This window comes from Hippopotamus amphibius, chromosome 2, assembly GCF_030028045.1.
Source record: "Hippopotamus amphibius kiboko isolate mHipAmp2 chromosome 2, mHipAmp2.hap2, whole genome shotgun sequence".
NCBI classification, from domain to species: domain Eukaryota; kingdom Metazoa; phylum Chordata; class Mammalia; order Artiodactyla; family Hippopotamidae; genus Hippopotamus; species Hippopotamus amphibius.
In genome coordinates, this window is record NC_080187.1 from 170,850,210 (window position 1) to 170,866,319 (window position 16,110).

The 16,110-nt window shown below is 46.6% G+C and overlaps 1 protein-coding gene across 8 annotated transcripts in view; it reads left to right on the forward strand.

The window, feature by feature from the left end:
* Positions 1 to 722: 722 nt before the first annotated feature.
* Positions 723 to 16,110, forward strand: part of STXBP6 (syntaxin binding protein 6) — a 239,307-nt gene continuing 223,919 nt past the window's right edge. For 3 of the 8 annotated variants that reach the window (XM_057723694.1, XM_057723686.1, XM_057723695.1), the window contains exon 1: positions 14,892 to 14,922. In XM_057723694.1, the coding sequence (XP_057579677.1) occupies positions 14,907 to 14,922 (16 nt within the window). In that variant the 5' untranslated portion in view covers positions 14,892 to 14,906. Of the gene's footprint in view, positions 1,028 to 1,256; positions 1,577 to 1,664; positions 1,732 to 11,878; positions 12,019 to 14,891; positions 14,923 to 16,110 lie in introns of those variants that run through there. The other 5 variants (XM_057723687.1, XM_057723696.1, XM_057723693.1 and 2 more) reach the window with 4 other exon arrangements.

The window sequence follows — 16,110 nt, forward strand, 5'->3', positions numbered from 1 at the left end:
ACTCAGCCGCTCTTTGCTAAAAGAACGCAGAAATCACAGTCCTCAAATTGGCTAGCTGTGGGGCTGAGCAGAGAAGGAACTCGAATACGTTTAGTTTGATCCAGAGTGTTTTTTAAAAAACTGAATTAGTTATCAAGATTGAAAAATCTGGATATTTTACATTAAAAAATGGAAATCTTCGACATTTCTTGAAAGAAAATCAGAAAATCTAGCCAAAGCAGGCCCCGATTCTTCCAGGATACCAGCGGGAGTTTGAAGCCCAGTAGCTCTGCCTTCAGAGTTCTCTCCAGTTCGCCGCCTCCTACCCGTTTCACTCACACTGCTGGCCAGGCCCTATCATATCAGCTCTTTGAGTTTGCGACCCCAGGCATGAAGGAACGAGTGCACTGGATAAAACCCAAATGCTGGGTCCACTTGTTCTCTCCGGGAGAATAATGTTTCCTCGTTGTCCTTCCTAGGCTTGCAGAGAGGCTCACAGAAGCGGCTCCCCTTTCGAACCCACAAACTTCCCGCATCCCGTGAAACTTGCAAGGCCCTTGGCGCACGGTTTCTCCCCCGCCCTTTGCTCCAGGGTCCCCTCCCCGGCACCGGCCCTTCCCTCCCTCCCCCACCCCCGGTGCTCCGGAGCTCGGGGCGGGTCCCGGGCCCCCGGCTCAGCCGTCTGCCCCGGGCCGGGGCGCTGGGGCTCGCCCAAGGCGACACTGGGCATGCTCAGAGGCGGCCGCGGGGGCAGCTTCGCCTAGCAGGCGCTCGCGCTCGGCGGCGGGCGGGCGCGCGGCTGCAGCTGGAGCTCCTGCGCCCGGAGTTGGAGTTGCCGGGAGTTTCCCCCCCGCCCCCACCCCTCCCTCCGTGCGCGCGGCAGCGGGAGCCGGCGCGGGAGACGCGAGCGGCGGCCAGCCAGCACCCCGACCGGCCGAGCCTTGTCCGGAGCCAGGAGCCCAGCGCGGGGCAGCTCCCGGGGAGGAGCCTTGCGGGCTGGGACGCGTGCCGCGTACCGGCACTCCTGGGGCACGAACCGGGCTGCAAGGTAGGGCCGGGGCGTGGGGAGCCGGGCAGAGGCCAGGCCGGGGGTTGGGGGGGGGGGGGTGATGGGGGATGCGGCTGCAGCAGCCGCGGCGTTTGGGGCGCCCAGCGTTCGGTCTGATGCGTGTGGCCGGGGCAGGGACCCTGCTGCGGGGCAGGGGGAGTAGGCAGGCACCCATGGAGATGCTTTCAAGTTGGCGGGCGGCGGGAGAGGGGGCTGCGCGCTCGGGCGCAGCTGCTTTGTGCGCGCCGAGAGGGACTCGGGTCCCTGGTTTTCCCCAAACCTGGGACCCGATGTGCGGGCAGGGGCTGGGCAAGCCGGAGAGCCGAGCAGTTTCCTCCGAGAAAGTTGAGGATGGAGCCTTTCTTTCCTCACTGTCCCCGCGGTAGGATGGTCGCGGGGGTGCCGCCCCGAGGCCCCCAGTGTGGAGGAGCTGAGTGGGTCGCTGTGCCCCTGGGCTAAGTTCCTCCACCCCCGGCAGAAATCCACGAATCACCCAGATCTTCGCTTCCCTGGCTGGCTTCTAGGAAAATCATTCGTGCCAACACTGAGGTAGGCTGTCCGGGCGGGCATGGCTCCCTGCCTCTGGGACGCTTAGCTGGGCGACGCCCCCTCCTTAACAGACGTGGCCAAGGGCGCCCGGTTGCGAGTTAGCGCTTATGGTGCGCTCTGGAGTGGAGCCTCACACATATGGCGGGGAACGTCGGGTAGGTGGATGGCCCGATTTTTCCTCTAGCCTTTTCTCAGCTTTACAACCCCACCCGGTTCATATTCGCCGAGGACAGGACCTGGAGGGGAGGGCCAGGTGGAGAGTCTGGGTTGACATACTGCTTCTTAGGAGCAGATGCCTGGGTTGCATCTGGCTTGGGCTCCAGCCCCAGGACTTCATAACGAACCCTCTCCCCTTTCTGTTATTCTTCCTCAGGGACCGGGTGGGAAGGAATAGGGGCGGTGGGTCCCCAAGAACATCCTCTTCATCCTGTCATCTCCTAAGACTGCGTTGCAGGCGACCCCAGGACCCTGGAACTGGCGTTGTGTGGGTTAGAAGAGTGTGGAGGACGCGGATGGTTTCTCCTAGCTCCACTTTTTTCACTTCTTGTTTTGAGTTTTGGGATTTTGCCTGCACACAAGTCAGAGCTGTTCTGTCATAACCTGGGGGGTGGAGGAGCTTCAGCCTGGCAGTGAGCTGCTCTTCGCCTCCGAGGCTGCTAGTGGGACTTGGTCCAGAAATGATTATGCAGGCTAGAAATATGCCTCTCTCTCTCTTTTTTTCTCTTTTGGCTGAACACCTTGGCTGTTGGGTTTGTGTGTTAAGTTCTTAAAGGAGAACCCACACATTGCTCAAGTGCCATGTGTTCGGGGCTCACCATTTCTGCTACATGCCTTCTCTTTGCTTTTTCCTGGGGAGGTGGGGGTAACATGCTTTGGGGCAGATTTCCAAATGTGGAAACCACCTGGTGTTGGTACACAGGTTCTAGAGTGAGATAGGCCTGAGGTCAAGTTTTAGGTTTACAACCGGATTACTGTGATGACTGACAAATTGTTAGACACTATGAACTTCAGGTTTCTCTTCTGTCCAATAATAGTGGCCTTATCTCCTTTCATTGCAGGGTTGTTGTGAGACTTGGGGGAGTTAATGGGCATGAAAAGTGCTAAGAAAACTTTAAAGCCCCATTTATGTCTTCTTGTGGCTGCACTCTTTACTCAGGTTTTTTGAATTAACTACTTCTTTTAATTCTAACAAGCCACCCAAGTCTTCTCTTCTCCACCCAGTCCTCATCAAAAGGTTTGGTTTCTCAGGTCCTTTGGAAGTTGCTCTTTATCTTTTTTTTTTTTCCCTTAAATCCTTCTCTCTTTTGATTTTAAGTGTTGAGGCTCCAGTCCTTACCTGAAGGAAGCAGCATGGTGTAGATTAGGAGACAGGGGTGTAGTGGGGGTGCCTTATCAATGTTCAGAGTTCTGGGCCCCAGAATTGGCATGTTAAAGCCCCAGTTTGAGATCCAAGGTTGATGAAGGAGTCAGCAGACCCCGGGCTGAAGCTCTGGCTTGGTCTCTAACAGTGACCTTGAAGTAAGGACTCAACCCCCCATCAGTGGAATCAGTCTGTGAGATTGAGGGCCAGTGCTGGTCAGCGGCAAGAACAGGTGAGACTGTCTCCCACGCAGTTAATAAGGGCTTAATCAGGCTCCCCACCCCTCCTCCCCGCCAGGTGCTGCCTCTTCCCTAATCCTGGGGTAGTGGTTCTCAAACAGGAGCCTCAGAGTCCCCTGGAGGGCTTGTTACACCACAGCTAGCTGGGTTGCATTACCAGAGCCTCTGATTCTCTGGGTTTAGGGTTGGGGGGGGTCCAAGAATTTGCATCTCTAACTAGTTCCAGGGGATGCCAGTGCTGCTAGTCCAGGGAGCATGCCTGTAGAATCACTGACTTCGCGGGTGAGAGGAAGAGAGGTGAGACTTGCTCAGAAACGCCATTATTTTAATACGTCATGTATAGAGACAGGGTTTCTTCAGGGCATTTTAGGAACTTGCCTAAAGCATTTTCTATTTCCAATACCTGTGCCACTTCCCATTGTCCTGTTCCGAGAATTCTGGTTACTCTTCAAATAAGGACGTTTACACAAAAAAGTTCCCCCTTTCCATACTGCAAAATACTTAGCCTCTGGTTTCCAGGACACTCTTGGATAGACTGAGATTGATGACCTTGGTATTGATAAATCCAGCAACTACCCTATTTCCTTTTTGGGGGGATCTCAGACATTTGTGGAGAGGAGGTGGCAAGAAGTTCTGGCAGCTTGAATCTTAAGATTGGAGAACAGGTGAATCACTTATGAGCAAGATTAAAAAGAATTTGCAATATGGTGTCTTCTCTGAAGGGACAGCTTACACAGGCCTTGGGGGGAGGTGACAGATGTCCTGTGGTGAAGGCCTTCCATTCCTTCTGCAGGATGGTGGTGTTAGCAGTAACGGAGGGAGACTCCGAGGGCAGGGAAGGCCCACTTTTAGGAGCAGCTGTGCAGTATCAGTGCTACCCTGTGTGGTTGAGTTATCATCCAGCACTATTTGGGCACAACCCAACCTGAAGCTCTTCTCCTTGCCCCCTGAGCTATGATCCCGGGCTGACAGCTTGCCATGACTTAAGACAGCCTAGGTTGAGGCCTTGAATTTTAGCTGCTTTGCATGAGAGAGGCTTCGGGAACCTGCTGGAGTCAGGAGGGTTCCCAAGATGACACTTGAAGGCAGGAAGAAGGTGTATGTAGCACCCAAATGGACTGTGTGTCAGAGGCGGTCAGCACTTGAATGAAATCTTGTGTTACTGTGTCGAATGGAGTCCCAGCTGACCATCAGGCTTTATCTCAGCTTTCCATTTGTGCTTTGTTTTAGTTTTAAAATAATTAGCACTAGAGAAACCTATCAGTAAATCAGAAACCTATTCAAAAACTCAAGTGTACCACTTAGTGTTCTAGCAGATAAAACTGCAAGGCCCATGCCTGTCTTCCTGACGGTAATCAGCGCCCAGTAAAGACACAGCCTTCAGCTTGTGGTTCTTTAGACTCACTAATTGCTAGCATAAATGGTTTCTCCTTCTTAGCACGAGTAGGGAACATTTCTATTTCAAAATTCTTTTCCAAAACTTGATGTTTATATTTTGGGTGTTACCCCAACTTTTTGCTGGGAGGCTTTCTTTCCAGCGTGGGGAAGCTTCTTTCCTTATCACTGTTGTTCCCTTTTTTCAGCACATGACCACTTGATAGCTTTTGCTTCCTTGGCTAAGTCTGTTGTGAGACAGTCCTTTTGATACTTTATTTCTCTTTGATCATCAGGGCTGTTGTTAGTGGGTCATAGAGAGCCATGGTTCCTTCCTAGAAGGCTCTTCTCAACTGTCCTAGAGGATTCTTTTAAAGTAACACTCGGTTTATACTGCACTAGCTTGTTTCTAAGATACGTTTTTTTTCTTTTCACATTTCATCGTTTTCCAATTTCAAAAATCTGGATGGGTCTGAAAAATTATGAACACATTTAATGTATGGTTTCTTTCTTCTTTTCCTGTAACCTAGCATGTTACTAGTGACTTCCAATGAACGGCATCCTAAAACAAAGCAAGTTTGGTTCCTCACCTGAGTAGAAAATGTGGTTTCTGCTGTCCAGCTGGTAGAATTGAGCAGCCATCAAATTAGCTCAGCAGTTCCCAGAGTACTGGGGAGAATACTGTTGGGTGGATGTTAATAGGTGTGCTCTTGTACAGGGCAAATCCATTTGCAAGCACTGCCTGTTGCTTTTCCCTCTCTCAGAGATTCTCAACGTGTGCATCATCTTATCAAAGACTCTGAGAAGTACTGCAGTTAACAATAGCAACAACAGAAACCTTGGTTCTATTTATTCAACAGACTTTTCCCAGAACATTTTTGAGGTAACGTGTGATTCTTCCAGGACTCCTTTACTGAATCAGCACATCCCAGCAGTTCTAATATATTAAAACCGTCAATGGGGTGGGGTGGTTTCACCTGGTCTATCTCTAAAATATAGGGGCATTCATACACTATGGATATTAATTGATGCATGAACTCTACAGGTGATTACTGTTTATTTCAGAGTAGAGAGAAGCCATTTGAAGCTGTGGTGGCTGAGGAAGCCTCTATAGAGGGGCTAGATTATGAAAATGCTGGAAATGATGGGTATGAAAATGCTGGAGACGAGGGGTAGCACTTTTGTAGACAGGAGAACGAGCGTTTTAGGTTGGTGGTGTCAGGGAGCACGAGTGTGAAGTCGTACCTGCGCCTGCATATAATTAAATACTTTTCAGAGCACGTAGAAAAGGGCCGTGCTTGGCACAGAGTGAGACTGTGTGAATCTGCAGCAGTGGTCAAAGAACCTGTCAAGTTCTTTCTTGATTCTGTAAGTTTACTGAAGTGGCAGATGAGTTTTCATGATCACAGGAGAGCTTGCTGTGGATAAAGCGGGGCACAACACGCAGGTTGAAAGCAAGGAGGGGTGCATGGGACAGAAAGGGAAAGAGAAAGTGTTCCCAGGCTTTTAGAGGGTAGTGGTTCCAGGTGCAGAGGGATTCATTCAAATATAAGTCCAGCTGAATACTGGATATTAGGGGGAAGAGCTTTCCAGGAAGAGGGGCTCTTTACTGGAGTTCCAAAAATAAGCAAGAACTCTTACAACTCAACAATAAAAAGGCAAATAACCCAATTTAAAAAAGGGAGCAAAGGACTTAATTATACATTTTTGGGGGGTAAGGTATACAAATGGCCAAAAGGAGATGAAAAATGCTCAACATTATTAGTCACTGGGGAAATACAAGTCAAAACCTCAGTGAGGTACTGCTTCACACCCATCAGGATGGCTGTGATCAAAAAGACGTACAATAACAAGTGTTGGTGAGAATGTGGGAGAATTGGAACCCTCCTACATTACATTGTTGATGGGAATGGAAAATAGTGCAGCCACTTTGGAAAACAGACAGTTCCTCAAAATGTTAAACATCAGGGTAGCTCATGACCAGGTCCACTCCTTGGTATATTCTCAAGAGAATAGAAAACACGTCCATGCAGACACTTGTACACAAATGTTCATAATAGCATTATTCATGATAGCCGAAAAGTGGAAACAACCTAAATGTCCACCAACTGATGAATGGATAAATAAAATCCAAACAGTAGAATATCATTTGGCCATAAAAAGGGAATGAACTTTGTGAATTTAAAAGTAGGTTTATATATGAAAAGCATATTTGGATATATCTTTGCTACATATCAGGTTATTTAGTAAAACAGATATCCACAGATAAAAAGGGAATGAACTTTGATTTATGCTACAACACAGATTAACCTTTGAAAACATGCTATATGAAAAAAAGCCAGACACAAAAGGCCACGTATGCTTGATTCCATTATAAAATGTTCTGAAGAGGCAAACTCATAGTGACAAAAAGTTACATTAGTGGTTGCCAGGAGCTAGGGGGTGGGGCGAGAGGAATGGGAGTGATTGTTGATGGGCATGGGGTTTCTTTTGGGGGTGATGAAAATATTCTGCAATGGTTGCACAACTTTGTGAATACATTGAAACTGTGAACTGTACATTTTAAAAGGGTAACTTTTATCATGTGTGAATATCTCAAAAGAAAAACAGTAAGAATGCCACTGTGGATAGAGTGAAAGGAGAATAATAAGAAAAAGGTGGTGAAAGAGAGATGCAGGAGTAGCCTATCAGTTTCAGGCCAAATTTTCTGCTCTTGGGGGGAAAAAGATATCTAGATAATTCCTTTCTCCTTGTTTGTCTTTGGATCTTCTAGGATTTTTCTGTTACTCTTTCATCCCTAAGTCCTTCCTCTGAATTAACAGGGTTGTGTTCCAAGTTGCTCCAGAGTCAGTGGGATCACTTTCATGGCAAATACGCTGTGATCTTCAGTTAGGAGTGTGTTTCTGGGCAACCCTCTGAGGGCTAGCTCCGTATTTAGGCTTTCTTGTTGTGATCCACTAGAGGGCAAGGCACAGGGCTGACTGGGCAGCTTGTGTTTAACTTCTCCCTTAAGATTTGACTGTGGTAGATGTTTTAGTGTCATCTTCTCAGTTGTTTGTGGAACTGTGTCAAGACTGCCCTTAAACAAAAAAAAATCTCTGTTAAACAGGGTTCGCATGATACTTGGCACTACAGGAGCATCAGTGTATTTGGGTCCAAGAGTCATAATGCTGAATGAGGTTTAATACCCCTGGAGCAGTTGAACCTCCCGGTAGCGACTGTTTATTCCTGCCCGCCCCCTTAACTGTGGTGTAGCTTAGCTGTGCTTCTTCAACTCGTGGACAAGAAGCACCTGGGGATCTTGTTAAGGTGCTGATTCTGATTCATTAGGGGTTGGGGTCCAGGATAATGCATTTATAAGAAACTCCCACTGATGTGGGTGCCGATGGTCAAGGATCACTCTGAGTAGACGCGGATCCAGTGTGAAGATGGCATTGGAGTGGGACAGAGCTCCATGTGAAATGTGGCTCTACCATTAACTTGTTGGGGGAACTCGGGTGAGGGAATTGACACCGGAGCACGCTGTTCTTATCTGTAAAATCAGAGTGAGACCGAGCTGGTAGAAAAGTGCCTAATACGATGCCCCTGGAGTGTTAAATATTCTTTGCCTTCTTCCCACAAGGGCTAAGAATCGCATGGTTAAGACTAAGGAAAAAATATATGGAGGAAAGCTAAGGGCTTCGAAGAGGTTTCTGATTTGTGTGGGTGGGGTTGAGGGTGGGGGAGAGGCCGTAGGGGAAAGGGGGTTGAATCCTAGTCCTCAGATCAACAGAAATTTGCTTATTGGTTCTCACATTACCATAGTTTTGGTCACATCCCTGAGCTAGTCTCAACTGAGTCTGGCTGACTTTCAGTCAAGGTGTTGAGTCTTGACTCTGCTTTCATGGAGTTGGTGTCTTTTTGACCTGAAGGGCCCCCCTGGGCTGCGCAGTTGGTGCTAAGGTTCCTTGGTGTGGAGGTCTTGGCCCCTCTGGCCTGCTTGCCTTCCCCCCTCACTTACTGATGTTCATTTCTTAAGCAGACGGGAGGAAATAAAGGGACCTAAAATGCACACCACTGAGTTTCATTTACAGCAGAAGTGAACATTCTTAGGATCAGATTGACAATATTTGCTTCGTTGTTGGCTTTAGAAAATCTGGGCATTTCATTAGTTTACCTTCTGTGAGTCTTTTAAACTCTGGAAAGGTTTGGTTGAATTAGGCACATGGGTAACAGTGGAAGAGGAAGAATTGGGAGCTAAATCCTGGCACCAGCTGTAACTCTCCCACCTGGAGCCAGGGTCACTTCCCTCACCAAGCCTCAGTTTCCCCTGCTGCTATTTGGGACCCGTCACTGCCAACCGGCCTGCCTCATGGGCTTGGTTTGAGGCTCAAATGAATAGCACCTGTGAGGGTATTTGCGCCCTAAGACGAGGGGCCTCTATAGAGTATAGACCATCACTCCGCAGTGCCCGCTTTGGTAACAGCATCCTCTCAGGGTTACACAAGGTGAGTGGTGGCCTGTTAACTTTTGTTCTGTCCCCTTTGTCATCATCCCAAGTGGGAGGAAACAAGAGATTGTGTTTACATTTCAGTGAAGCTGATGGAACCTTTTCCCTTTTCTCTGGGGAAAAAATTACACACAAATAGTTTTTAAGCTTTGAACAAAACCACAAATGCAATGAGTCAAACTAGTTTCCAGTCTTCACAGGCTGAAATTCACTGCTTTCCTAAGGATGGTAATTTCGTCCTATTTCACTTTGACTGTTTTGTGGATTGGCAAGTGTGGGTCTTTAATGCCTGATGGCTCTGAAGAAAAGGGCCCCTTTGTTACAGAGCCAGGGCTGACACTGCGCCAACATCAAGTAATCAAAGATCAGGTATTCCGATTGAAGCCAGATACGCTAGGCGTCACCGCACGGCGCTGTCCTTCCCAAAGATACAAGCAGGAACGATCTGACTTCTGAGGCGACTGTTACACTGTAGTCACCTTTCATAACCACTGTTGGTCAGAGAGGGCATATATCAGCGAGCTGGTCTTTGCTTTTAGACTTCCTAGGAATACGTTGCCTCACACCGTCTAAGGTGACAGCCAGCAGTATCTAGTGGTCGAGAAGTTAATATTATTCTTGAAGAAATTAATCTACCCTATCTTTAAGTAGCAATAAGGACCTAGGTGTAGAAAGCTGGGTGTTCCTGAAGTGAGTCCTTTTAAAATTAAATCTTTATGCAACGGTGACATTAGTTTAAAAAAATAAGTTGGTGGTAGAAATTTGGTGCTTATATAAAGAGCTCAATGCTAATAAAGTGGACATTTCTCCCAATTTCATCCGCTGGAAAGTGAAACTTTTTCCTTTTAATCAGATCCTTTTCTGACCTTGGCAACCATACACCCGCTGGTCTGTCTGGTGGTTGATTTTTAAAAAACAGAACAGGGGATGCTGAACTCAGACACCTTGTTTATGAACAGCCTTGTTTTCAAACCCCCTAGGCTGTGAACTCCTCCAGGGGCTGGGATCTTCATTTGTGCATCCCGAGGCCTCATGTGTCTGGCGTGTAGCAGAGAATCAATAAAAATATGTTGAGCTGGACAGCTCCTTTCTTCTGGGATTCCCCCTTCCTGTCTAGTAATTTTCCTGTCCGTGTATTATTTGAATAACATTTCCCTAGAGGTGATTATGTGCTTCCATAGTACATGGTTCTAAGCACTTTACAGGTAGGATTCCCAACAACTCTCAGAGGTAGGTACTGATACTTATCCCTATTTTACAGTTGAAAAAACTGAGGCAGAGAGAGGTCATGTTGATACCAGCCAGGGTTCTTTCTCCTTAATAGAAATTGACTAGAGGCCAGACAAGAAATTCAGACAAGGCTTCGTTGGGGCTTCTACTGCAACAGGGGAGAGCGAAAACAAGTAAGATGGGCTTGTTCCTTGTATGGGGTGAGGGTAGGGGTGTGTCCAGGGGTCAGAAAGCAGGGATGGCTTCAGTGGTTTGTCCGCCGCTTTGGTGGTATTGAGTGCAGGGGGCATGCACAGTACCCTGTTTTTGCTCCAGGCTCCTCAGAAGTGGCAGTAGTGTTTTTGGTCTTTTTTGTACCTTGTCCATAATTTGCCCCAGCTGTGCTTGCATGTAGTTATTTGTAGTCGCTTATAGTTTCTTTGTATTTTATTGCTGGAGGAGCTCTTTCTCCAGGTGCAAGCATGCAGCAAAGGGTCCCAGGTCCCAGCCTGTCTCAGTGTGACTAGTGTTAGACCCCAGAGCTGCTGGGTAGAAAGCTGGAAGTGAACCAGGTGCACCTGTTTCAGGGTTCCTACCCTCATGGACAAGACAAGCTTGGCTAAGCTTCAGTAGATGCCCCTCTCCTCCCTGCTCAGTGTTCCAGTATTACCTTTCTTTCCCTCCACCTGGCTTTCCCGAGAGCTGCAGAGAAATGAGGGCAGACACACCTTTTCTATCTTCCCTTCTCCCCGCCTCTTTTGTGCTTTTTTTCTGCCCACTCCCAAGATCCAGGAAAATGTGACCCTGAGTTTGGAAAACAGAGTAGCAGGTACAGCACCATGGCCCGTTCATATGGGCCCAGCCTTGGGGGGAGGCTGTTCACAGAGGGGTTTTTAGAATGAACTCTTCTACCCGGATGAGGCTGTGACCTCCAGCCTTGGGCCTCTCAGTTTGTCAGGTGACAGGCAGTGTGACCTAGGTCAGTGCCTCTCAAACCTTTAAGTGCACATGAATCACCTGGGCATCCTGTTAAGGCACAGATTCTGATTCACTGGGACTGAGGTGGGGCCTGGGATTCTTCTTACAGGCTTCCAGGAATGTCAAGGCTGCTGGTCCTTGGCCCAAGGCCCTAAAGGAGTCCTGAGTCTGTGCAAGGCCAAGCCTGCTATTCCCAGCACTGTCTTGCCTGAACAGGCCTAATTCCTAACCCGGGATCCAGAGGAGACCTAAGACATCTAGAGAGAGACCCACCAAGGTTAGAAGTCTCATGAAGGTAGAGGCTTAAGACAGAATGAGAGCATAACTGAGATTAAAGGAAATTTGATACTTCCAAAAGGAAGCGTGTGTGTCATTTCCACATGTGACCTGAAAAATGCTCTCTTTATGCTGGAAAGCCTTTTACAGAGCGGCTCTAGTCATCCAGCAGTGAGAATACAAAGTATAGTAACTCCTGTTAGAGTTGATATGAAATTTCACAAAGAACCTATGCTACTGGCCCCTAAAACTCTTGAAAGTCATCCCCTGAAGCTCCTGAAAATTTCCCTGAGTCTCCCAGGTTCTGCTGGCTTTCCAGCTGCATCTGCTACAGTCTGTACCACAGTCCTAGGAACCAACGTTATGATACAATCGTACAAATATGGAGTGCTCTTGTTGTATCTCATCTGAGTCTCCTAGTTACCGAGCTGTTTTTAATCAATAAGTAGTGAGACCCAGGGAGTCAAACTCCCTCAGAACCACAGGCACACACGTGATGCAGCTGAGAGCAGACACGGTAAGGGAGTGTGGCCTGGTGTCTTTTGCTTTTCTTACCCAGCCTGACTGCTTGAATACATTTATGCCAGAAGATAATTAAATCGGCTTGCCCTGTTTGGCTTTGCGCAGGAGGAGGCATCCAGGTGGGTTTGCTTTTTTTTTTTTTTCTTTAGGAACTTTTATTGAGATACAATTGACAGACAATAAACTGCATGTATTTAAAGTGTACAATTTGATATTTTTTTCTTATTGTTAATGTATATATGGCAAGCCCAGCTTCCCAATTCATTAGTGGGTTTGCTTTTTAAAGAAAATGATTTTTTTGAAGTTTAAGTTACATGCAGAAACAAGCACAGATTCCATGGGTCCAGTGTAGTGAATTTCCATTCCACGAGCACACCCATTTATTCTTTACACAGATCAAGAGAGGACGAACCACGAGCAACCTGCAGTCTCTCCTTGGGCACGTCCCCTCCTGTTACTTCCTCCTCCGTGGCACTGCTGTCCTGACGTCTAAGACTGTAGATCACCTCTGCCTGTTTTTGAGTTTTATATAAATACGCTCATCCTTTTGTATTCTTTTATGTCTGGCTTCTTTCCCTTAGCACTGTAAGATTCATCCATGTTGTGCATTTAGCAGTAGCTGGGTTAGGTTCTGTTGTATAAACACGCGGCAGTTACTGATTATGGACATTCAAATTGTTTCCTGTTTTTGGCTATTATGAATAATGCTGCTGTGAACATGCATGTGTATATGTTTTTGGTGGTGCACATAGGGAAGTATTTCTGCTGTGTGTGTATGTGGGTGCAGCTGTAATGCCTGGGTCCTTTGATGTGAATATGTTTACCTTTGGTAGATGCAGCCAGAGTTTTCCAGTATGGCCGTTTCAATTCATAGTCCCGTCTGGTGTGAGTGAGCCTTCCATTACTCCACATTCTTGCCAGTGCTTAGTGTGAAAGGTCATTTTAATCTTAGCCTTTCCAGTGTTGTATAGAGGTCTCTAGTTATGATTTTCATTTGCATTTCTGTTATCAGCACTGGAAGCTTAGTGTCTTTGCCTGTGTATTTGGCATTTTGGATATCCTTTTTTGTGAAATACTTGTTCAGATCTCTTGCCTGTTTTTCAATTGTGTTGTTCGTTTCACTTTTAAAAATAAAGTGAAAACATCTATGAAAAATCCTTGAAATCTATAGTGATGGGAGTCACCTGTCAGTGAGATGGGATTATATTCTCAGACATAATTTCTGGAGATCCCCTCCTGCAGGAGGCCCAGCAGGCTGAGGGGGGCTGTGGATAGGCAGAGGCATAAAACCCTTAGCAGGGAACTTGCTGCAAAGTTGGGGAGCTCTCCAGGGTCTATGGCTCAGGGCAGTTGTCAAGTCGTGAGATCACCTGAAAGCTTGAGAGCACTTCGCTTCTAAATGTTTGCCTTTTATGGACAGTCACTCTGGAAGATTGTAGATCAACTCCAAAAGTATTGCTGAAAACATTTTTGGAATTGCTTTGAGTATATTGTTGTGGATATTTTTAGTTGCTTTCAGAATGCCCTTTGAGCATGTATTTGATTTGGAGAAATAGCAGAAGACATCTCAGAACCCAGTCCAGTGAATAAGGAGGGTGCTTCATGGCGGACTTAAAAAACAAAACATTATTTGTAAAGCTTGCCTATATTGGGATGGAAGGTGAGCAGGGAGGAAGAAGGCACTGCACTAAGTGCCTGACTTTCCTGGTCTCTCTTCATCTTTATGGTAACCTGTGAAGTACTAATTGTTATGAGTGTTCCTACTTTGTAGATGACAAGTCAGATTTAGAAAGACAAAGCGTGGTTGAGAGGTCAAACCTAGCTCTGTCTTACTCGAGGGCCACTAGTACCCTTTCCTTTTCCCCACCCTGCCTCGCCTATGACAGTGTCAAAGGAATCAAAATTGTTGCAGCCAGAACACCATGTGCTGATGGTGAAGGTCTGGTTTCTACCTGTCCTGTTATAGACCCTAGTATCTGGGTGGGTCGTCTGCCTGGTGGGGGTTGGGAGAGGCTAGGAGAACTCAGAGTCAGACTTCAGGGCACTTGTTTCCAAACATGATTCCTGGGGCCCTGCTGTTCACAGGAGCAGCTGAGGGCCTTTTGGTGTCCTGCCCCACGTCCTGCCGGGATGGACAGTCTGGCCTGTAGGCTTTGCTCTGCTCTTCCTTTCTTGCGGCTGGCAAGCAGCCACCCAGGAAGTACTCTAAGATGTCTTCATGAATGTTGTCACTGCTGGAAACTTTATTCTATGTGGAAAATCTTTCTCTAGATGGGCACTTACAGAAAATCTGACCAGAAGAGGCAGAACATGGCTGAATTCTTTAATATTCATGCCATGCTGATCTTAAGAGAAAAGTCACCGATTAGGTTTCTCTGAAACAGAGTGGGTTAATGGCTTCGGTGTGTCATAAAGACCTGTAGAAATGGTTCCTGAAAAGAGTGCCCTGGGCAGATTGCTTTCAGATAGACCCTGGGGCATCCAGCCGGCCCTGAGATGTGAATGGCCTCTGGCCATCCCAGAGGCTTGTTCTCGCCCTTCCTGGCTTAGGGACCCCAACAAGCTGACCCCCTTCACTGAGCTTTGGAATGTTGTCTAAAAGTTGAGTACATAAAACATATTTTTCTGGCTCAAAGCAGTAGCAGAGAAGCCTCTGGACTTCTCTTGAGACTGCAAAGCAGGTGGTTTCTTCATTTGATGGTTTCTGTACTCTTAGCACCTTAGATCCTGCGCAGCCTTGGTTTTCAGGGCAAAGCCCTGGGCTGTGGGTAATCAGATAACCAAACCATTTCCTAAACAAATGAGAATTTGATTTCATTCATAGTCACGCAGCTTTCCCTGGATAAAATGAAGCTTCTGAGAAAAAGATGTGGGGACATTTTAATGAAAACCTCCCCTGGTAAGATACTCATTTTCCTATCACATTTAATTCCTCTAGAGTATTCTAGAGCAGGTGTGAAGAGCCAGGTGTGCCCTAGTCCCCCAGTGACTGTGAATACCTGATGTGGCATCTTTCCCTGTTTTCCTAGCAGATTATATGATCCTGTGCGTGTGTGCAGGTTGGAAGCCTCAGATTTGAACTTGGCTGGGGGATGTCTGAAGTTATTACTCACCTCCTCCCAAAAGAAAGAACTTACAAGTAGTGCTTTGTGTTTTTAATTTTACAGTGCACTGAGTAAACACAAGTTATGCGTTGTGATGGGAGGAGTAAAAAGGTCTGCCATGTCTTTGTTTGAGTGGGTGTAACTCGATGACTAGTTCCTGGATGTTGCTAGGATGTAGGTCACAGTCTCAGGCAGAGCGACAGTAAACATTGCTCACCTGTGTCATCTTACAGGTGCAAGTGCCTAAAGTTCTTTTTATCCTAAAGTGTTTTCGTTGAAGTTTTTTGTTTGTTTGTTTTGATTTGTTTTAATAAGCCTCTTGGTTTGGGACTAAGGAACTCACTTCAGTGAATGCCCAAGGCTTTCTTAATTTCCTTATGTTACAGATGAGGACACCAAGGCTGCAGAGTTCTACCACGCATCAGTAGTAAACCGAAGGCTCTTTCATTGCAGGCTTTTGTTCCTCAGCTCGCTGTGATTTTCTAGAACTGTAAAATATTCCTAAGGTTCTTTGTTTCAAAATTTAGCTTTTGGTTTAAGGTGACTCTCAGCAGTTGTTTCCTTGCTTTAAAGTAACCAAAGCTTTAAAACTCTCCAATACAAGGGAAGAAGCAAGCCATGACTTTCTCTTGTTCTAAAATTAATATAAAAATTTATAGGTCTATAAATAATATTTACTGAGTTTGACAATATTAATTGTATGTATGAGTAAAAAGTTTTGAAGTGTACCAATATTTTATGTCTGGTCAAATTTCCACTTGGAGGAGATTGTATCTGTGTTGAAACGCACTGTCCTTTCTCTGTCATCTTGGCCTTTGTGAAGAGTGAGTCCTTGAACTCATCATTTTTCACCCTGAGTTTGTGTCGGAAATCAGGATGTGTCTAATTATCATATAGGGTGTCAGGAAATTCTCATAACAGTTAATTTAAATCCACTTCATTTAAAAATAAGGAACACACAATAAATAGCCTTTGCTTGTAAA